At 27.7% G+C, this 24,567-nt stretch overlaps 3 protein-coding genes across 3 annotated transcripts; 2 read left to right on the top strand and 1 right to left on the bottom strand.

Moving 5' to 3' along the window:
* Positions 1–7,021: 7,021 nt before the first annotated feature.
* On the top strand, positions 7,022–9,074 carry LOC122513061 (chymotrypsin-1-like). Its single transcript, XM_043629295.1, is given in 4 exon segments — positions 7,022–7,136; positions 8,052–8,415; positions 8,522–8,708; positions 8,928–9,074. Coding segments are annotated over 4 exon segments (813 nt in total).
* A 1,189-nt stretch (positions 9,075–10,263) lies between these two features.
* On the top strand, positions 10,264–18,521 carry LOC122513060 (aminopeptidase Ey-like). The gene is made up of 13 exons (XM_043629294.1): positions 10,264–10,841; positions 11,200–11,658; positions 11,729–11,909; positions 12,183–12,312; positions 12,428–12,509; positions 12,794–13,167; positions 13,423–13,625; positions 16,150–16,466; positions 16,830–17,010; positions 17,312–17,441; positions 17,555–17,636; positions 17,763–18,136; positions 18,272–18,521. Exons 1-13 carry the CDS (start codon positions 10,414–10,416, stop codon positions 18,511–18,513), a joined length of 3,183 nt encoding a protein of 1,060 aa, XP_043485229.1. The 5' UTR covers positions 10,264–10,413; the 3' UTR covers positions 18,514–18,521.
* Positions 18,522–18,930: 409 nt separating this feature from the next.
* Positions 18,931–22,209, bottom strand: LOC122513059 (trypsin beta-like). The gene is made up of 4 exons (XM_043629293.1): positions 22,155–22,209; positions 21,166–21,527; positions 19,682–19,933; positions 18,931–19,248 (listed from the first exon to the last, which is right to left on the bottom strand). The coding sequence occupies exons 1-4, from the start codon at positions 22,207–22,209 to the stop codon at positions 18,931–18,933; spliced, it is 987 nt and encodes a 328-aa protein (XP_043485228.1).
* Between the last annotated feature and the right edge of the window lie 2,358 nt (positions 22,210–24,567).

The following is a 24,567-nucleotide window of genomic DNA, read 5'->3' as shown; positions in this document are numbered from 1 at the left end:
AAAATGTAATATATTATATTATAAATTTGTGTTTATCTTAATATCACAATAGAAAAGTAACAATATAATATTCATTTCAGTTCATATAACCTAGATTTTGTATGGTACAATGCAACATGAAATATCAATGTCTTCGAAAATCAATATGTTCGACTACCCGATACATTTCCATTATTTAAAAACTTTATCTGGAATATGTATTCACATTTTTGTAGGCCTTCAACAAATATATTCTTACTAACATAACGAGGAATATTAAACAGTAATTTAGATAAAACTACATATGCTACTTATACCAAATCATAAATTTTATTCATTACTGAACAAACATGAAATAGAATTCAAAAAAAAACTTCCTCTAATAGATTTAAGTAAAAATCAATCATACCTATGAAAAAAATAGTTTGCTAATAAATATTTTTTTATCACTTTATTATTCAAAAATATAATCTCAGAATTAGAGAATAGTGAATGGAAATTAAATGCATTTTAAAAAGTATAGTTATTCTTACAAATATGTTATATTTTTATAATTGTATTTCACAGAAAAAAGATTTATTATTTGATTCTAATAATCAATTATCGATTTATTAAATGAACATTTACTTGAATCAAATAATTTTTATTTCAAATCAAATAAATTGTATTTGAACCAATAATTTTAGTATTTGATGCAAATACCGTTTAATTAATTTCATAAAAATTATTTCTTACAAATAAATAAAATAAATAATTATTATTATTAAGAAATAAATAATTATTTTCAAGAAAAAGATGTAATCGTTTATTTGAATGAAATTAATTTTTATTATAATGTCGAGTATTCATTTCATATTGGTGTTGCAATTATATTATAAACACAATTTTTTTCCAATTTAAAAACTCGAAGTTTATTTTCTTATTGTACTTACATCCAGGGTCAGTACACTTTTTTGCTACAGATTCAAAAACTTCTTGTGCATCAGTTTCAAAGCAACATCTGATAAGAGCCATAATATATAAATATTAACACGTGAGTGATTTCAAAGACTAGAGAGGAAGAGAGAGAGAGAGGGGGAAAGTGTTTTACCCCCACTCTACTCTTTATAGTTTTCGCGGGAAAGAATTGTGGCACTTTTAGGCGAGAGTTCTACAACCGAACCGATCCTTTACTCCTTTCAGCACGTGGAGAAGGTTATAACATAGTGGCGCCTTGTGTTCTACTAACCTCCATTGTATAATACAAAGCAACGAGTTGAGGGGATATTTTCCGCTCTGCTTTGTGACGTCACGTGAATACGAAGGGCGCCTGTGCCAAAGAATCAGGAATTGAGAATCTTTCACGGTCACGTGGCTGATACACGCTGTCTCCTGTTAGCGATCTATAAATTATTTCCTGTCAACATCTTCTATGAGCGCAGCTTTTGCTTTTTTTAAAATCAGGTTTATTAGTTTTTGAATCGAAATGTAGAACGAGTATATCATTTTGTTTATTATTAGGAATTATATAATTTATTTATTAAAGAGTTCCTGGATTAAAAAAATAAGCTGAAATGTAAACAAACGCAAACACTAAAATCGCAATTTTCAACATTCTTTTATTTACCCACTGAGTGTTGTTCTTTTAGCATTATAAGAATTTACTATTACATTACTTCCCTCTAATTAACAAATTTAAAATTAGATTCCTGCAAATTTTTGCTTCTAAAATTAGATGAAATTACTTCAAGAAGAAAAACAATGATATGATGGCAAGAGAATATCCAATTACTGATACATAAAATAGAACAAGTAGTAATTCTTTCTTTCCAATAATTTCTAGTTACGAAATATTACTCCTTAAACGCTCGTCAGATCGATAATAATCTTTAAGGAATCCGAACTCTGAAGCTTTTAGAATTATTTCATTAAAACGATCAATATAGGGTGAGTGAGCCTTTGACCTAAATGTAGTAGCAGCATATCCAACAGTTTCTTTTAATATTGTAACATTTGTTTCGCCGTTTTTAGATTCATATAAATTTACAAAATATTCAGCATTTTTAAGAATGCAGGTTATGTTTCGATAATCAATCATGTATTTTAAACAATATTCCATCTTTCTACTTCGAAAAATTTTGGTTTTTTTCACTAATTTTCTTACGTTAGATATTGGACTGTTCGACAATGATGTTTTGTGAGTGGACGTCATTCTAGGCTCCAATTGCGAATCAACAAGATCCTTTGAGATTTGAAATTTCAGCAGCCGAACGAAAACTGATGTCGAGTATTACGGAATAAAAATAACCTGTGTAGAAAATGCATGTAATCAATATTGAGCCAAAAACAATTCTCTCCAACCATTTCCTAGGTTCTCTTGCAGTAGGCATTCCTATTATAATTTGACTGATATTCAACGTTTGCCATATGTACTCTTCTCGAATTTCATTACAAATACAAAAAATCGTAGAACAACAATCATACCAATATAGTTACTAAGACCATGTACAAAAATTCTGGCGAAACTTCAACGTCGTAAGTAACTCTTACTTCCTGTGGAATCCCGGCAAGAAGGCTGGAATTGGATGGATTTAAAGTTATCTCACGTTCGTACATGGAGGTGAAAAATTTTAATTCTTTTTAATACCTGATTTTTCCACTTTTTCTAGTTCAACGGAGTAGGATAAATCGCCAACAAAGTGAATTCCACTTAATTCTAAAATTTAAAAGCTATTAGCAGTCGTAAATTTGTTTTCTGTTAAAAAGAATAGAATAGAATTAAAAATTTAAGTAATTTTTTATTTAATTTAATTAAATTAATTTTTTTTAATTTTAAAATAAATAAGACAAAAAATAAAATAAATAAAAAATTAATTATACGAATAGGTTAATAACAAATATAATAATAACAAACACTTTCTAGGCAAACAAAAAATTAACCAATGAAAATGGTTACTGGAAAAAACGATGAAAAGAGAAAAGAGATAATAAATGGTTTTGTTCAAGGTGATTTCAGTCAGATTTGTAGGATTTGTAACAAATTGTAATGTGCTTGTTTTTTTAACCGGCTTTACGTGCATATATAATATGGTGCAAATTAAAACTTTGTTATATTTTAATAAATAAGAAGATTACAATTATTATGTTGTTGTTAATCAAAGTGATTAATAATCAGTTCAAGTCCTTTGAGTCTTTGAGATGCATGTCATTCGAACCTTTGTAGGTTAGAATGACACGCATCTCTCACGTAATTTGAATTTTCTGAATTGCAGTAATTCTCTTTCAAATTTTGGGTTAGGTGTCCTTCATTTATAAATCTCTTATTTAACCTATTATATTTTTCTTTATTACAGTAAATGATTTATTAATTTCAATTTAAAATACTTTTTATTATTATTTTTTAAATATTTATTGAAAAAGAATTATAAATATTATTCATATTCAATACATAAAAGTTTTAATTCCGTTTTACGTTTTGCTTAAACGGAATAAAAAGGTATTTAACTTGGCTGTTATCTATTCCTTAGTATTGGAAAAATCAGGTATTAAATGGAATTCATTTTTTTAATTCTAATCAATTCCAGCCTTATTGCCTGGATTACAGCTTTGGCACTATCAAATTTTATAATTCTTATATTCATAATTTTCAGGTGACTATTGGAAAAAAATGTTTCCAAATTCAGGTAAATGTCCAGATCTAATTTTTTAGGTTTGTTCTCAAATCTTTGAAGAAACTTTCCACTTTAAGATTTTTTATTTTGAAGTTCATGGCATGAGATTGAGGGTACTTTTATTTTGATTTATAAAACAACATAATATTTCCTGTTAAACAATTAAAGTAACCACACACGGTGGGTTTGAATTGAGTTTAACCCAAAGATGCTTGCGTATCAAAATTTCTTTATGATTTCTTTTCTAGCATGGCCCCTGATAATTTTGAGCCCAAAAAGAAAAAAATCGCTTGGGCCGTTTTTGAAAAAACTCAATTTTTCGTTTTTTGAAAATATCAATTAACTTTTTCTCTAAGAAAGTAAATAATAGTAAGATTATTATAGGTTTTTAATCAATTCAATTAACATACGTAAGCGGTCCCTAGGTGCTGAATATATGCATCAACTAAAACCCTGTAAAAAATCTAAAAACAGCTGAAAACCCAAAAAAAAATTAAAGTTTCAGTTTTTGTGAAATAACTTGCTTCCAGTAAATCTAAAAATATACTATATACATATACTACTTTATATACTTTATATACTACTTATGGGTAAATTAAAGTGTACATAATTTTGAGAACATCCAAAAAAAGTAGATGTTTCTAGCTTAATTAGAACCATAGTTATAACCGTCTGAAAATTAACACCCTTTTTCTTTTTATTCCTATAACATTACATTTTTAATATATTTGGTATTACGATGTTATATTAATTAATCATTGGTACTTAAAATTAAAAAAAAGAATATCGATATTATTTTGAAATGAGAATCTTATTACAAGCGTCATTTCTGACTTTCATAACTATAATGTAAAAAAAGTTAATAATGTCGAAAACACACAAAAACGCATACACTGAAAAAAATAAACTTAATTTAGGAATATATACTATAAAAAATTAGTCAGAGAAGCAGGCGCAATGCGCCTACATCATAGGGTTTCATGGCCTAAAGTGACAAAAAAATAAATAAATAATAATTTATTTAAAAAATTTTTTTGTACTTAAGATTGAAAAATTTTTTTATTACCATAGTAACGGTTGTTATGGCAACCATTAACATAGCAACGGTTGTTATGTCAACCATTAACATAGCAACGTTGCCATATTAACGTTGCCATATTAACGTTGCCATGGCAACGGTTGTTATGTTGTTTTAAGACTTAAGACATAAGACTTAATACATAAGACTTAAAACTTAGGACTTAAAGAACTACTTATATTAAAGTCTCACTATAAGAGACTTACTTAAGACGTAAGAACTACGGACGGACACCGACGTCTCGCTATAAGGGTTTTTGCCACGAAACCCTAAAAAGGTGCCCAGGATTTTTCCCACTTAAATTAAGTGGAAATATTCTTACAATGAGAATATATTCTTATAGTAAGAATATTTCCCACTTAATTTAAGTGGGTAATATCCTGGGCACCTTTTTTAGTATAATATATATTCTTAAATTAAGAATATTTTTTTTTAAGTGTAATGTAAATAAGCAACAAATTTGCTTGTTGTGCTTTGGTAAAACAAAAAGAATTTTTCCGGTGATCAGACAAAGTAAACTGGAAATTATGGTAAAAAAATTTTCATTATGGATTTTTGCATGAGTTTCCGACATCATTAATTTTTTTACATTATTATGAAAATCACAAATGACATATATGACGCTTGTAATGAGATTATCATTTTAAAGTAATATCGATATTCATGTTTCTTGAATTTTCAGTCCCAGTGATTAAATTAATACAACATCGTTATACCAAAGATATTAAAAATGTAACGTTATAGAAATAAAAAGAAAATAATTTATTGTTGATAAATTTTTTATACTTTAATGGTCATAACGTCGACAGTTTTAAAGATAAATCATTGAATTTTTGCAATTTACAGATATTTTTATAAGCTTTAATTTTTGTGAGGATCTTTAACGGGTTAAAATGCAATGGAAGGGAGTAATTTTTAAAAAAACCAACTTTCTAACGGGTTTTTTTCAGATTTTTTACAGCGTTTTAGTTGATGCATATATTCAGCACCTAGGGACCGTTTACTTATATTAATTGAATTGATTAAAACCCTATAATAACCTTACTTTTATTTACTTTCTTAGAAAAAAAGTTAATTGGTATTTTCAAAAAATCAAAAAAATGAGTTTTTTCAAAAACGGCCCAAGCGATTTTTTTCATTTTGGGCTCAAAATTATCAGGGAACATCCTAGAAAAGAAATCAGAAAGAAATTTTGATACGCAAGCATCTTTGGGTTGAAGTTCATTCAAACCCACCGTGTGTGTAGTGTAGTTGACTCACGGTCAGGAATATTATTTTCTATATAAATTTCTTTAAATGAGGTTTCAGAAAATACCAATAAATCATATTGAGCTACATCCAACCCAGAACTTACTTTTTTAATAATTTCTTCTTTATTTTAATTTACTAAATATACTGTATCGATTTGTAAAAAAAATTCCAAAGAATGATAAAATGATATTGCTTCTTCCACGAAGAAGCAAATTTTTTGCTGATCATAAAGAAGACGCAAAATTTACGGAAATAAATATTTTAAATTCAGTCAAATTTTATATCCGTCATATTAAATTCGACATTTATAAATGGTTCTATAGTATAGAACACTTATTTGTTATTTTCAATTTACTGACGCATGTTCTTTTAATTAAAATATTTAATGTCGTACAAGTTTGTGTCCTTTATCTATAAATAATATACCTAAATTAAATAAAAATAATGTAAAGTGTAATCGCATGCAATGTTAGGAAAGGTAAACATTACAAATTTATAAATATCTTATGCATTAGATATTTACTATTAAATTAGAACATTAGCATGTAATATTGTTTAGTCAAATGTACGTCCAAGATATAGGAAAAATAAAAAAAGGAAATATACAGAAATTTATATATATCAGCTATTTACTAGGAAATGACAATAAAACATTTCTAAGTGTTTTAATGTATGCGTCTAAAATAGAATTGCGTACTAAAGAATTGATTAAAATATAATCTATGTTATTGTATGATATTATAAATACGGAAATGAAAACATCTTTTTAATTTAAATTAGTTAAATAGTTATATGTAAATTTTTAATTAAAATTAGAGTAATAGACGTCAATGAGTTCGAAAAAACAAGGGATGATCTGGATATAAGAGAAAATTTTGAATTGAGTATGTTACAGTTGAAGTTCAAGCATTTTTGAATCATGACTTCTGCAAGAATAGACTTCATCTTCTTGGCTTTATGTGCCTTTATTCTGGGTAACTATTTCTATTTTAACTAAACAATAAGTTTTTAACGGTCCATACAACTTTATGGTAAAAGACGATGTTATCCGGTATCATTAAAGATGTTGCCTATTGTTATGCTACCAACTACAATCAAAGATGTTACTCCGTACAACCTGATTGTATCTGATACAATCAAGATAGCTGTCTATATATGTAGCACTAAAGATGGTCCCCGTAAGATCATTATTCTACCCCGTAACATATTTTTCTCTCACTGTATAGATTATAGGGGTCCTTAAAAATTACTGTAATTTGTAGATATGCGTTCCTTGATTTTTTCGAGAAATTAATTTTTGGTTGCATGGCAGCGTCCGCAATCAGTTCAATATTCCTTCCACAAAACAGTATCGCACTGAAGAATTACTTTTTAACTCATATTTTATTATTGTTTAGATAAATAATTTGTAACACCACAGCATTCATTAAAGGTGGAAGAAGTTAACAATCTATCCGAATCATTTCTCACTTAAATATTCATTAAGATTTCATGTTCATCGACAGCACAGCTGTCCTAATAATTAACACAACATTTACTTTTAAATTTTGTTACCCATTTTCGCACCACCCGAGAGGTAGGATATATTCGGCGCGTTTCATTTTCACGTGGTATCCCCAGTAGGCCTAGGCCACAAATCTGAAACTACTCTTAGACTCTCGTTTTCAAAAATTATGTTACGAAATATTAATTGGAACTATTCAGATACTTATTCAGGACCATTCGAAAGTACAAGAGTCCAATTGTTACCTCGCTCGATTTTCACTTGGTACGAAACTTTGCATGTTTTTGCACAAGATCATTGTTCCAAATCCTTGGACTGAACATACACAAGTTCGTGCACAAGATCTTCCAAAGTGCGATAGCAGCTTCAGGACTAGAAAAATGTGAAACATAAAGACCAAAAGGATTGAGGGTTGAACACCCGCGTAACCTAAAATTTTGTAGAAATTATTGTGTAATCTTGAGTAACCATTTAGGACATATACAAAATCAAAAACATTTTTTGCATGGGACTATCTATGCTCTTTAAAATGTTATATGAATAAATAAAGAGTAAGCAGTTTATTGATAATATGTTTCAATCTTTCTAGGTACAAATGCATCGCCACCTCAAAAAATAGTCCAAGGCATGAGAGTGGTAGGCAATGAATTTCCATTTTTGGTTTCATTAAGACTGATACGTTATGATGGATCCTTCTTTCAATTTTGTGGTGGTTCGATTATCAGTGCTAAACACATTCTTACTGCGGCTCACTGTTTAGATAATCAAAATCCTAAAATTATACGAGTATTTGTTGGAACTAATAGTCTCATTTATGGAGGAGTTGGTTATTCACTTGAAGAAGTGTCTGTTCATCCAAAATATCAAAAAGAAGATAGATACCTTCGTTATGATGTTGCTATTCTTACAGTGAGTAACACGAAATAAACATTTATTTTCTAATGATTAAAAGGGTTGTTTATATAGATACATTTATGTTTGTTCTCGTTTTCTATAGTTACGCACACCTTTGACAAATCAAAAATTTTCTGATTGGAAAATTATTAAACTAGCAAGTAGAGATTATCCAATGGGTACTGAAGCTGTTGTCGCTGGATGGGGTGATACTTACTATAATTCACAAATGGGATCAACAGATTTACAACATATTCACGTTAAACTGTCAGACTTTTCACGATGCGACTTTGGAAAACTTAGAGAGTATCATTTGTGTACTGTACCAATGAATGGAAAGAGCACATGTCAAGTAAGTTGTTTATTAAGACTAAAAATTCAATCAGATGTGTATAGTTGGATATTTTCATCTTCACTTTGCTGAAAATCAAATAAAAATAGTGAAAAAGAAGAAAATAAATTGTAAAGTGAATGACGAAATTAAATTACACAATTCTATTATTTCTCTGTTGCAAGAATTGAAAAGAAATGTTTGAAACTTGTTATCTAGACGATTTCTTATGGTTTTCAGGGTGACAGTGGCGGGCCATTAGTTGCCAATGGCGAAGTTATTGGACTTGTATCATATGGATTCTATTGTGGTAAACATCCTGGTGCTTTTGCAAGAGTTAGGGCTTACAAAAGTTTTATTGAACAACAGACAGGTATACGAATGTAGATTCTGTTGTTAGTAACTAAAGAAATCTGTATTTCGCACATTTTTATACAATTTTAAAATATTTTAACTAATATTATTGTAATATAACCAATTCTTAAGTATTAAAAAAATCTTTTAATAAATACTTTTTCTTGAAATATTTGATTACTTTTTTAATAAACGAAATAAATCCTAACGTATGTACTATATTTAATAAAATTGAATTTATCAAAAAAATTGAAATATTATTTAAAAAACATACGAAAATTAAACACATTAAGCAGCAATTTTTTAAAGAAACACACTTTAGAATTAAAAATCGTGATAAAAAATTAAATTAGTAATTTAAATTTATTATTTTTCATTTATTTTTTGTACTCAAATAATATTATAATTTTAAAAGTTAGTTATTTTCAAATATCGACAGATACAATATATATTTATGCCATAAAACAAATTGAATAATATAAATATGAAATAAAGAAATGATAATAAATATGAGTTCAATAGCTGAGCTTGAATATATTATTTTTTATAGTAACATGTGTTTCAATTTTATTAAAAAAATCAAATATTAAGAAAATTATACTGTTCTGCAAATTTCAAGTTTTTATTATTGCGAATAAAATGGAAGGTAGTGTTCCTTAACAGATTTCTCGCACTGAACACGAATCCAGGGTCGAAAACTTTCTATCACGTCACCTTTTTGAGAAAAGGGCATATTTTGTTATTTTGGAAAAGTTATAGAGCTAAATCATGACGTGCCACAAACTTTACTGATATCAGAAGTTAAAGGCTTATATCTAGGGGTGCAAAAAATATAAATCTAGTTACATGCTAAAAAACGATATTTCTGAAATGCTACACTAATATATCCTACGATTTTTGATAAAGATAATTTAAATGATATATTATCAACAAAATCTAAAACATATTTGAATTATTTATTTCCACTATTTATAATTAGATTTTTAAGAAATTCCTTATTATCATCATTATCCATTATTATAATTTAATAATTCGTCATTCTTGGAAAGATTTAAATTTTAGAGAATTACCATTAATTTGATTTTATACTATTTACAAAAGCTTCATAAATTCATATTTTTTTAAATAAAAATTTATAATAATTAGCATCTATTAGTAATCTTTTCGATATATAAAAAGGGAACATCAGTAATGTTTATTAAATTAATTTTGTCTGAAATAGTCAACATTAAATTCAAGTATAATATTTTATAAAAATTATTTCCTTTAACTAGTTCAATTGTAAGAGTTATTTATTTATTTTTACTAAGATTTGTCATATTATTAAACTGTTTTATAAATTTTTAGTGTCAAGAAAAATATTACTTTTATAATGAACTACTTTAAATTCTTTCCAATTCTGATTTTTTTAAAATTTTCTCATCAATTTGATGAAAAATTACCCGACAATGCGTTACCGTATCACTATGACATTAAGATGTTTCCACCAACGAATTCTAATGTTTTTACTTTTGAGGGCGAATCAGACATTTTTCTTAACATTTTAAAACCAACCGTAAACTTGACATTGCATTCATTAAATTTAAACATAAATTCCAAAAACACGAAACTCAAACAAAATGGTGTAACTGTAATGCCTAAAAATCATTTCTTTGAAGTTGAATCACAATTCTTGATACTCAATTTCGAAAATGAAATACAACCTGGAAATTATTGTCTTCATTTGGAATTCACTGGAGAAATAGGAGAAGGATTAGATTCAAATAAATTTGGATTCTTTAGACAAAAAAATATGAATAGGTATTTATTTAATTTATTATAAATTTGTCTCCAATACTTTTTTATTTAACGTGTATTAGAATTAAGTTCAATACAAATATTTGCAGTTTTCTTTTTCCTAAACACTTAAATATTTATATTTTCTTTCAATCTGTATTTCATTGTTATTATTCTAAAAGCAAAAATCTTAAGAACCGTTTTTGTGCATAAGAAAAAGTGGTGGTCACTGATTACATAAGTAACCAGCTAACCTAATGCCCAGGTCAAAATAGTCTGCGCATTCAAAGTTTTTAACATGTTTTTAGTAAACCCAAAAAAACACATTCTAATTTTCTGAGACCCATACTGTAAATATAAGAATGCTTATAAAATTTTTCAGAACATTAGTATCAACACAGTTTAAATCACCTCATGCACGTCAAGTTTTTCCTTGTTGGGATGAGCCAGAAATAAAAGCTACATTTTATCTTTGGATAAAACGATTACCAAATCAAGTAGCTTTGTCAAATACACTAATGCGAGGGATTGTTGATCAAATCAAGGAAGATGGTTATATGTGGTCAGTTTTTCAAACAACACCACCAATGTCAACGAACATGATTTCAATTGTTGTCACCGATGTCCATGATGATATCACCAATGTTGATTCAAAAGTTGTTGTAATATGTAGTAAAGAATATGTAAACAAAGGATTTTACAGTTTCGAGTTTGGAGTAAATACGCTAACCCAATTGGAGAAATTCATTGGAGTTCAATACGATTTACCAAAAATGCAAATGCTTGCAATACTTAATAAAAATCAGAAACCATTAGGAACTTGTGGTTTAATTATTACCAGGTATGTAGAAATCAAATTTTAAAAAATATTGTTTTTAGTATATTTAAATTTAGGAATTTCTTTTTTAAAGGGAACTTACTAAACCAATTTTGGATAATTTGGGAGATAACGATAAAATGATTTCGTATGTTCATATAATATATGAATTAGCACGTCAGTGGTTTGGATGTTTGATCACTCCGGCAAGTTATGGGGACACTTGGATCACAGAGGGACTTGTTTTCTATATGAGTCACTTTGTCCTGAATAAAGTAATTAATCATTACGATCATGTTATAGTTGGATATTACTCCGAAGATCCGGACCAGTGTTGTGATTTTATTTATTTTAAACCTTTTAAAAAAGAAAGTACTAGAGTAGAAATAAAGACATGAGTAAGTTTTGTGTTCCTTATCAGAGTGTGCAGAATTTTTTATGTAACTTTCTTAAAACACACTGGTTTGGATTTTCTTGACCGATAGTCATACAGTAAATAATTAACAGAAAATATAATGCTTTTAAATATATTTTTTCTTTATAAATAGATGAATTTGTCGTCATCTGTGCAACACATTAGAAGAGAAGCTTCTATTGATGCGCTGAACATTAATTTAAATTTATACAAAGTATCATCAGCGAAAGATAAAACGAGTTTAAATAATTTTAATATTAAAGGTAAGCGTTAACAAATTAAATAATTTACCCTAACAGCAACAGATATTTGAGGATATCCCGTGGACGTTCATGGCTTACACAGAAGAATTTATTTAATTCAATTTTAATTTTACAGCTGAGGCTGTAATGCAAATGATAAGCGGTTTATTAACTGAACAAATATTTCATGCGGCTATTAAGAAAATTGTGGAAGTATAGTAAGTTTTTCTAAAATAATTTTTAGGAAAAAGTGTGCACTTATGATTTTTCTCTTCTTAAATATTATGCGCGCGCAATAAGTCAGAAGTAGGGGTATTGCAAAACATTTAGATCTCTACTACTCTTTGCTCCTTACAAATTACACTAACTCATTTCTGATTCTAAATTTTCTTGTACTCTATTCATATACATTTCATTTGTATTTTTATTTGTTGTTTCTTTATTATTGTCAATTGTTTCTATTTTCCGTTAATTATGTGTAATTTATTATTTGAAATTTTAGTAAATACAAGTCAATAACAACGGACGAATTTTGGAATTCACTTCAAGAAACAATGAATGAATCACAATTGAGGAGAAATAATTTTAATCTCAGAATGTACATGGAACCTTACATAGTGCAAGAAGGATATCCAATCATTAATGTCGTCAGAGATTATTCATGTAACACTATAAAATTAACGCAAAATAGCTCAATCGATTCTAATGACTCAGTTAAGCAAAAATGGTGGGTACCAGTAAACATTGCAAGCAGTGACACTTTAAATTTTACGTCTACTTTTGCCACCAATTGGATAAACCCTCATGATGAGAAATTAATAGTGGACGGTCTGACTCACGACGACTGGTGGTACATTGTCAATGTCCAAAGCACTGGTAATTATTTTCAACAAAACTTACTCATTATGATTAAAAGTCTGCGGGTAATTGATTTGTCGGTATTCACACTTAAAGTATCAGACGCATGCACATTAACTAAAACAAAGTCTCTACTCTTCATATCCATCACATGCAATTACGTTCAATTTTAAAGTTTTATAATTATACGCTTAACAACAATAATTAAATTATTTCTTATTTATTTTAAAGGAATTAAATAAAAATATACATAATAGTAAATATTTTTTTAAGGGTTGTATCGAGTTAATTATGATGAACGGAATTGGAACAGATTAGTGGACTACTTGAATTCGGAGAACTATAAAAATATCCATATATTAAATCGACTTAGAATTGTTGATGATATATTATTCTTTAATGGGAAAAGTATATTCTCCGACAAAATTTTAATTGGTATTTTTAAATATATATCAGGAGGTAGGAGAAGAATATATGTTTAGCTAAGTAAGTTAATAATAAATAATTATTACTTTGAAAGTGGTTATTTTTAATGAGAAATAAATATTTTATACTATTAAAATATTATAGAAAGAAAAAAACGTTCTAATTTTTTTAAGTATATTTCCACACAATACCTACACATTTTTTTCATATAAATGTAAAAATTTGATAAGAAAACTAAATATAAAAGTAATGTTGAGTGATTAAAAAACACGTGTGTGAAAATTAGGTAACGAAAGAAATAATAGTACTTTAGTGTAGTAAATAGTTGAAATAAGCAGTCCTCTGGTTACAAAATTACCACAAAATTAAATAATTCATTGCTCAATCTTATCATATGTTTGTAATGATTGTGAAATTCTAATTGTAGAATATTCATTTTAGGAATTAATTAATTTTTTATAACATTTGTTTGTTTAAAAATAGCACATATAAGCAAAGAAAAAAAAAGTTTAAAAGCAAAGAAATTTAATAAAAAAGTTATTCAGTTCTTTCTTGAAAACTAAACTTCAATCTAAGAGGTAATATAATTAATTAACAAATTTTTTAAATTTATATCTTTCATAACGCATTCAACACTTGATTTATTTATTATTTTATTTCATTTAGTATAATTTTTCATACTTTAGTATTATTTCTGCAATTTATTAACGTCATTAAAAAAGTCAAAAAAATTTTCTCTGATACTAAAAAACGTTTTATTTATTAAATTTACAGTCTCAATATAAGTAAACAATTTAAGATGAACTATTTCAAAATTTGTTTACTCTTCATTCTTGTTCAATTTTCACACCAATTGAAAATGAAATTACCCAATAATGCAAGACCATATCATTATGAATTAAATATTTTTCCCTCCTTGATGATGGAGGCAAAAAATTTTATTGGCGAATCAAAAATTTTTCTGCAAGTTTTTATGCCGAACAAAAGCTTAACCTTCCATTCATATCAACTAACAATTTATGAAAATGCAACAAAACTAAATGGAATTGATAAAAATTTAATTCCTCAAAGTCATATATATGATCATGAATCACAATTTGTGACTCTTAACTTCGAAAATTTTATACAGCCGGGAAATTATATTCTTAACTTAAAATTCGTTGGAGCAATAGAAGATGGATGGAATCCATATAAATCTGGATTTTTCCGGAAAAAATATGAGAATAAGTAGATAACAATCTTTTAAAAAATAATTTTACGGAAATCAGAATTCACCAATAAAACCATCAGAATTATTCACGGTGCGCAAGAAGCAAAAAATCACCATAAATTTTTGAATCTAAAAGTATGTCAGAATGTTCAAAAAGTACTTTACATGCATTTCCTTCAAAAATTTCTCCCTAATAATTTTTTGAGACCAGTTTTAAGCTATATGGACAGAGCAAAGTTTTTTCACGACCTAGCAAAGGAACTAAACCATCCCAAAATAAATGATTTACGAAACTTTGCATAATATGCAGGTCCGGAATAATACATTTTTGTATAACTAACATATCATCATTTTCGTCCAATAGAGAAGGATTTATGGTACTGTGGCAGTTTTTATGAATACTTTTTATTTTTGCCTATCAAACAAAATACTTCATAATCTACGTAAATCTCCATAAGATTTTAGTGTCGACGGTATCAGAACAGAAGCAGTTTTTATTCTATCAATTGATCTTCCTGTCAAGCTTATGAAGTAATTGCGAAACCCATCAGAAGCCCTGGTATCTTTCGGTAAATTTATATCACAATAGTTATACATATTTGGTAACGGTTGAACACTTTATAATAGTAAACAATTTTTAACACAATTCTGTTTAAATGCAAGGTGTATTCAACCAAACACAATTTTATCAAATTATTTGCTGTCGTTAAGATTACCATGGAAACTACTTACTTACCACAAAAATTTACCCCGCGAGAAGTTGCTTCTTTATAAATTGAAATGGATTTTATTGTTTATCAAATATAAAAAAGCTTTTCATGCATTTCTCGAAAACGGAAACAGGTAGGATTTTAATTCACACGGATTTTTAACCTACAAATACATACAAAACATGCTACACAAACCGTTTTTGTCCGCATCTTTGTAAAAGCTATTTTTGCTTCTAGCGCACTGTGTATTTAACATTAGATTTGCCGTACAAAGTAAAAAAGTCTATAACTCTCACTTGTTTTTGGTTGATTTTTGCTTGTTCGTCTTACGGGAAAAAGAACCTAAAATCAAATGTCAGTTATGGACTTTTTTCTTTGTACGACAGAGTTGTCAGTGAATTAAAATAATTAAATTTAAGAAATACTAAAAGAATCTCACAAGAGGAATCAATAGAAAACAGTCACTCTAAAAATATTAAAAAGCAAAATTTGTATTTTCTGTAACATTTTAGATTATTAGTATCAACGTACTTCAACTCACTTCGAGCACGTCAGATATTTCCATGTTGGGATGAATTATCAATAAAGACTACTTTCAGTATTAGGATTAAACGATCAAAAAATCATAAAGCTATTTCAAATATGCCTGAACAGGAAATTGTCGCTGATCCAAACAATCTCTATTATGAATGGACTTATTTTAAGAAAACACCTTTAATGTCCCCAAATATGGTGTGCATTATGGTCACTGACTTTCATAATAATATCAGCAATTCAGATAATACATTTTCAATAGACTCTGATATGGAATCATTCGATAAAGCATTTCACACGCTTGCACGTGCAATGAATGCAATGAAATTACTTGAACAATATATTGGAATTAAATCCGACTTCCCGATAATGCAGCTAATAGGAGTTCTTGATCAGAATGAGGAACCAATGGGAAAATGCGGTGTAGTTATCACTAAGTAAGTATAAAATTGTACAAAAGTGTCTTTTATATTTGGTTCAAATTGACAAAAACTTCTCAAGATTTAAAAATTTTCATTAGGGTCAATCCATTATATTTCACCTAAAGTCGTTGCGGCCTATTTCTAGAAAAATTTCACAATAATTTCTAGAAATTATGTTTAATATCTGCGGCTGCAAAGACTTAAGGTGAATTGTAATTGACTGTACCCATTATTCTTATCAAGATTTTTAAATAACGCAAGATAACATTTCTGACGTTAATAATATAATTTTCTAATGAAAAGCAATGTTTTTCTTTGTAAACAGAATTTTGAATATTTTTGATATTCTAATTATTAAACAATTTTTTTTCCTTAAAGTTTACTCATTAAACCAAATGCAGACTATTTGGAAGATGATCGGGAAGTAAAACCTTACGTACACATTATTTATGAATTAGCACGTCAATGGTTGGGATGTATAATGACTCCAGCTACTCCTGCGGACACTTGGATTACCGAGGGACTTGTGTTCTACATAAGTCATATCATCCTTAGCAAAGTATTTACAAAATATTATTATTATGGATCATTTATCTTTTCAATGCTAATTTTACAACATTAATTCTCTTTTTCGAAAATTATCGTTTTAAATAAAAAATTTCCGATTTCTTTAAATGTGGGCAAAAACTCAAAAACAATACCATTGGAACTCTGGATTTTACCACTTTTATAACTAAATTTGACTTTCGATAATTTTCTTTACAAATTAACGAAATAGTTAAAATCACCGAAACAAATTTTCATTATTTTTAAGAATTGTTAATAAAATGTCAGTAATTAGAGAATTGATTTTTTTAAAGATGGACAGCTTTTCAGTTTTTGTGGAATTCACTAGGTACAGATATTCCTTTTATGCACTAGATGTGGATTTAAATGTATACAATGGACCAACTATTCAAGAAGGCAGTTTGATGAATTATGATATAGAAAGTAAGTTCAACAGTAAAATAAAATTTTCTAGTTGATAGCAAAAGTTTTCTAACAATTAATAAAATAAACGTTGCCTACCAATTAATAGTGATATAAATTTTTATTAATTTCAGTTGAAGCATTGATGCACATGATAAGTGGTGTATTAACAGAAAATATTTTCCATTCTATAATTAACACAATTATCCAAACTTAGTAAGTAAAAATATTTTTTGAATCACTATTCTAGTAGTAGTAATTAATAATTGAACTAAAGACCTTAAGTCATTTTATTATTATTAATTTTTAATTATTAGTAATTCATAATGATTATAATTTTAGTAAATACAAGACAATATCAACAGACCAATTTTGGAATACCGTTCAAGAAGAAATGGAGAAATCACAAATTAAAAGGAATAATTTCAACATTCGAAACTACTTGGAGACTTATATATTACAAAACGGACATCCTATTGTTAATATTGAGAGAGATTATTCGTGCAACACTATAAAATTGAAGCAAACAAGTTCAATAGCGTCTAAAGGATTCGCTGATCAAAACTGGTGGATACCAATAAATATAGTAGGCAGTCACACTCACAATTTTTCATCGACACATGTAAATAGTTGGATGAATCCGCACGATGAGAAATTGATAGTCGATGGTCTCACTCATGATGATTGGTGGTACATTGTAAATGTACAAAGCTTTGGTAATTACTTTTAACCAAATTTATTATTACTTTCACGACTTATCAATAATTACAACTTTCTAAACCACACTAACTAGTCCTACTCTAAAAGTTGTCATAATGAATTTTAATTTAAGGTGCTTTTATTATTTTCAGGTTTGTATCGTGTAAACTATGATGAAAGAAATTGGAACAGATTAGTGGATTGTTTGAATTCAGAAGATTTTAGAAAGATTCATGTTTTAAATCGAATGAGAATTGTTGATGACGCATTGTACTTCAATCAAGAAAATAAATTACCCCAGAATGTTATAGAGGGCATTAAAAAATATATAAATTCAAAGAAAGATATTGTTTCTTCCACAAGAGCTCGGGATCTATTGGATTTACAATATTAATGTTTAGTTTTTTCTTAAGAGATATTGATTAAATAATTTTCGAACTAATATAAAAAATGTGACACACTCTTGTGAATCCTTTTAAAAGCAATGTTAATAAATCATTATAAGGGTATGGATCTCAGGCAAGATCTTGTACTAGAATCGAGGACAACTTAAATTAAAGTGCATTAACTTCAATGTGTCTTATTTATTATAAATTCAATGTTTAAATTACACGAATCAATTAAAGTTATTTATTAAAATAAAGCAGAAGAATGTATTGATATATATTTTTTATTATTTTAATATTATTTTTGTTCCATATCATTTTAAATATGTATAATTGAATAAATAAATTAATTAAAAATAAATTATTATTTACTAGATTTAATTACATTAAATAGTGGGAAAACGTTTTGTGGTACACATCTATAATTACTGATGCTGGACTTGAAACCATTGACCATTTTTAAATAGGTAATAAATTTTATTATGTGAAATTGTAACATTGTCTGATAAGGTAGTGGGATGTTGTACCTTAGTTACAATCTTTCTAGCAATATTGGAATTATCATACGTTTTCGGATACAGAATTTCGTTAGAAAATCCACTTTCCCTTATAACTTCTTCGATAAATGTTCTGTAAGCATAAATTGAGGTATAGACATCTGGAAAACCAGCTCCACATTTAAATCCAAATGATACGATTCCAACAAGTTCATTACCAACAGCCAATGGACCACCACTGTCACCCTAAAATTCAATAGTAATATTTTTTACTGTATTCATTATTTATAATATTTTATATTCTTTTTGTCTAGTACTAAAATTGATCCAAGGAATTTCTTAATTATTTAAGAGTTACTAAACAATAAAAAATTTTATTTTTATACTACCTTATACTACCTATACATGGATCCACTGTCAAAAGTCACACGGAGAGAAGAGTTGCAGTTAATTTGATAGAACGCGTTTAGTAAAAAATGTACTACTGATAGTGTTTAGTAGACTTAACTGCCATGTCAGTAGAATGTACTACGCCCTTCTCTCCGTGCAGTTATTAATTTTGACAAAAAAATAATTACTTTGAAAAATAATCTACTTGCATAAAACATGAAAATAATTTTATTATTTTAAAACTAAAAAATTAATTAAACAGAAATTAACACATTATATTTAGACTAACCTGACAGGTGCCGGACGCAGAGAATGCAAGCGCACATACTTGTGAACTATAAAGTTGTCTACTTAGTATTTCTTGACAGTAAGTTGCGTTTATAACATTTGTCACTAATTTCAACAAATACGGAAAAGTCTTCTCTTCACTATAACTGGTCTTTCCCCAACCTGATACAACACCATAAAATCCGCCATAGTCACTTTGTGATGCGAGTTTTATTATGTGTTGAGAATGATCAATTTTAATGGGTGTTTCCAGCTGAAATATTTAATTTAATATTTAAAAAATTAGTAAACTTTATTTTTAAAATTAACTGAGTCATTCTTTATCATCGTTACCCCCGGCTTTTCAAAAATGGTTTTGGAACAACACAAAAATTTTAATTGAAAAATCCCTATTTTTAAATATAAATACCTAAAATATAAAAAAATATTCTGGTTATAAATTTAAATAAATTAAATTTGTTGTGTTTTTTTAATTAAAAAATACATGTGTCACGTCCTCGTGGCGTGTATTGAATTATAATTCTTTAATTATGAAATTAATTTGTCCTAAAATCACAATTACGAGAAATAGAAAAGAAGGCCTTGCACATGTACGAGCGACTAACAATGTGTTAATACTATTGCCTATGTTATACGAATCTCGTACAGATTTTTTGTCGGATGGCATGTTGTCCCCCGAATTTTTGTAAAAATCATAACTATAAAAGCTATCGGGCTCTTTAAACCAATTATTAAAAAATCACGTGACTTTTAATTGGAGTGAAAAACAACATAAAGCTTTTGAATTATTAAAAAAAAACTATGTCAAGAACCATTATTACAGAGTCCAGATTTTGACAGACCCTTTGTTTTAACGACAGATGCATCAGGATATGCTTCGGGTAGAATTTTTGTCTCAGGGCGAAAAAGGAAAAGATTAACCCATCGCTTATGCATCAAGATCTTTAAATGAACATGAAGTAAAATACGATACTTATAATAAAGAAGCAGTTGCAATTGTGTACTGTGTCTTACACTCTATGGTATGGTATGGTAGAAAATTTACAAGTATTACCGTCCACAAACCATTGTTATGATTTCAAAATTCAAGTGATCTCTGTTCTCGAGTTACAAGATGGAATCTAAAATTATCAGAATATGATTTTAAAATGGTATATATATAAGGTAGGTAAAAAGAATGTCAATGCAGATGCATTATCACAAAATCCAGTAACCTATTATCAAAGACCAATTCCAAAATACGAAAAAGATGAAGAAAGCGATGATGACGATGCAAATAATAAAGGTAATCATAATGATAAAAATGATGATCTATTTTCCGATGAAGAAATTTGTTATAATGAAATCGAAAAAGAATCAAATGATATAATAAATGTCAACACAGTGTCTGTAGTTAGAGAATTGAATCTTATTACAAGAATAATTAACGTCAATATGTGAGTATTTTCTATCAGAAATTTCAGGTTGTCCGTTTCACATAGATGCCCCTTTTATAAAGAATTCAGAAAATAATAATTTATTAGGTTCACTTACAGTTATAACAGCAATGTCATTGGCAAATTGGAAATTTGCATTGTTTATAAATGCAGGATGTATTCGAAAAGTTTGAATAGAATGAGATTGACCACCTAAATATAAATACGTTGTTCCACTAACAACCGTAATTTGTTTATACATATTAATGTAGTTATATAAACAGTGAGCTGCAGTTAATATATGTCGAGTTGAAATAATAGATCCACCACATATGTGATATCCATTCATTCTTATTGACACCTGATAAGGGAATTCATCTGGTGATGAGTAAGTACCGCCAACAATTTTTCGAGGCGGTGAACCTAAAACTCCTGTTTTAAAAAATAATATAATTTATATTAAGAAAGAAAGTTTTACATATACACCACATCTTCGTCTTCATTATCATTCTATATCACAGTCAGAATTCCCAACCGTAAGTAAAAAATAATATGAAAAAATTAAATAATGAGAAATCATTAGATTATGAAGAATTGTATGTTTACAAAAAAATTAAACGAAAAAAAGGCAGGAGATAATTTTTTAAAATTGTATTCAACAAGGTTTTATGTATTAATGAAACTAGTCTTAAAAAGCAATGTCCAAGTTGGGAAATGCAAAAAAATGAAAGAGTAAACAAACTAAACACTAAAGTCACAATTTTTTGTCACGCTCCATTTCCATAAAATTATTTAAATAATAAAATAAAATAACGACTAAAATAGCACTTTTGACGCGTAGCAAGTTTTACTTCAATTTTACTTTAGACTGAAAATTGACACCATAAATTTCTTTTCTATTACTAACGTATAGTTACCAACATTGACACTTTAATTTATGATTTTCGTATAAAGAAAGTGTAAAAACGTTATTTATTTTTATTGAAACGGAGAGCGTGCCAATAAATTGCAATTTTAGTTTAGTGAATGGCTAGAAATTTACTTAAATTAGATACATACCAATAAGAGGAGTGCAAAGGCAAATAAAAGCAACAATAGCCTTACAGATTCTCATTTTTGATTCAACTTGGAAAATAAAAATTTTAATGTTAAATATTTGATTGTAAGTTTATATATATGTGCAATGAAGCCGGTGTTTTTACTGTTACATTTCGTAACTACAATATTTACTATTATATTAAGAATCAATGAACTCTTTATTTTACTGATTGATTTATTATATCCATGAAACCATTGTTATGTTAAATGGTGATCTAAACAATCTTGGAATATTTTTTTGACCCAGTTACATTTACAAAGGGAAATTATGAGAAAACCTTGTGATTGTCTTATCTTTTAATTGAAATTTCATTTTTTTCAATCAAAACAAGTTATTTAAAATTTATAGTGGAATAAAATTCATAGATGTTTTTAAAATAAAACAAATTATGTTGAATTGAGAAATTATACATTTACGAATCCGAAAGAAAAGCCATTGATTTTTACTATCCTTTAACAAGTTCTGATATTCATATTCATACATATTCTGATTTTATTTCTAGACTCAGTTTTCTGCCATCACGTCAAGATTTTTCAAAAATTAATAAAATTCGCAAAAACTGACTGTAAATAAGATAAATAATGATAAGCAGAAGAATCTATTAAAAAACAACTTTAACACACTGAAAAAATATTATATAATGTTAAACAATAAAAAACTCGTAAATATTCAAAATTTAAGATTGCGTATCCAATATGGCGTCGATTTTTTTAAAATTCACCCAATTGTGCCTAAAACTTTTTACTCGGGGGTTTTTGGGGTCGCTGAACACGAATTTCACCTTAGTTCTTAGAAATTCAAAATCTGGTAAATTTTTAAAAAATTCGTTAGCCATATTGCATCTGGCATTTTGAATTTTTTAATACTAAGGTAAAATTCGTATTTAGCGACCCCAAAAACCCCCGAGTAAAAAGTTTTAATTAAATCTGATAAATTTTGAAAATATTCTACAGCCATATTGGATCCGCCATTTTGAAGAAACTTGACGTGATGGAGAAAAACTGAGTTCGGATTCGAATTCAGCGACCTAAAAACATATAAAAAACGTGGTCCGGTCAATACTTCCTTTAAAAAAATGTTGTGTCTTTATTATGAAATTTCGTTTTTTGTACAATGCCTAATAATATTTCCGTTCATAAATCTTTTGATTGATTTACCTATATTTGATGAAAGGCTAACTGGTCTATAGCATAGCTACTTGTTGCCCTGTTAGTATAATTAAATTGTATTCAAGTTTTACCATGGTTCAAATCATTATTAATTAATCGTTTTTGAATGGCTCTAATCTTTCGTTTATAATATTTGTTAACTCTGGTCGACCTAAATTCACATTTTGTACGTAAACTGACGCAAAATGTGCACCAATTATTTTTATTTTATCTTCCAGTCCAGATATTTTCAAAATATTATTTTCATCTTATCATTAGTGTCAATTTCTACAGAATCTAACATTAATTTGTTGGTGTAAAAAAATATTCGTAGTTTAGACTTAAAAATTTTTGCTAATCAATGATATAGGCGATCCATTCAGGCACCTTGTGCGGGGTCTCAAACGTGTTTTCTATTGTTCACAATCATTAGAAACATTAATTTGTCGGTGTAAAAAAATATTCGTTTGTATGAAATTTTTGCTAATCAATGATGTGGACAATCCATAAGAGACCTTTTCGAGGGCTCTAAAGGATTTGCCTTTATGTGAGTTCAATATTTTCAAAAAAGTGTAAATAAATGTTTGTAACTTTACTGATTAATTGAAATACATATTTGTATAGAAATGTCAAGACAAAGTAAATAAGATAAGAAAGAGTATCATTATTTTAAAATTATAAGAACCATAAGCAATTCATATAAAAATACATTTAAATCAAATTACTCATATCTACTGCGATTAACATAAAAATAGAAGAGGAATTTTTAGTTCAGGGTCAAAGTTTCTCTGAATAACATCAATATTTTTCGGGAATGTTTTGATTTCTTTGAAAGGCCGCATATCTGTAATACTAAATAACGGATGTCTGTAGATCAAAGGGTTTTCAGTTGTAATAATTTATTGTAGAAGGTAGAGAAATTAAAATTTTTATTATTGCATTATTTTAAAGTAGGGGAGAGAGGGGCTGGTTGCACAACGGGGCAATATGCATCATACGAGATATTTCTTACATTTCTGGAGATTTCTGAGTGTTGATCACAGATGGCGTTAGTTACACACAGCACCTAACCTTATACTTTGAAAAAACCTTCCAAGAAGGTGCCCAAAAAGAAATTGGGAAAAAATCAGAAAAAATTAACTATTATGAAAATTTTATGGTAACTTAATTTAAAAATGTTTTTCTTCTAATTAAACTACTTTATAATAAAAAAAATCTTAGTTTA

The sequence above is a fragment of the Leptopilina heterotoma genome, unplaced genomic scaffold (genome assembly GCF_015476425.1).
Source record: "Leptopilina heterotoma isolate Lh14 unplaced genomic scaffold, ASM1547642v1 Lhet_131, whole genome shotgun sequence".
Classification (NCBI taxonomy): domain Eukaryota; kingdom Metazoa; phylum Arthropoda; class Insecta; order Hymenoptera; family Figitidae; genus Leptopilina; species Leptopilina heterotoma.
This window is presented reverse-complemented; position numbering and strand designations above follow the sequence as displayed.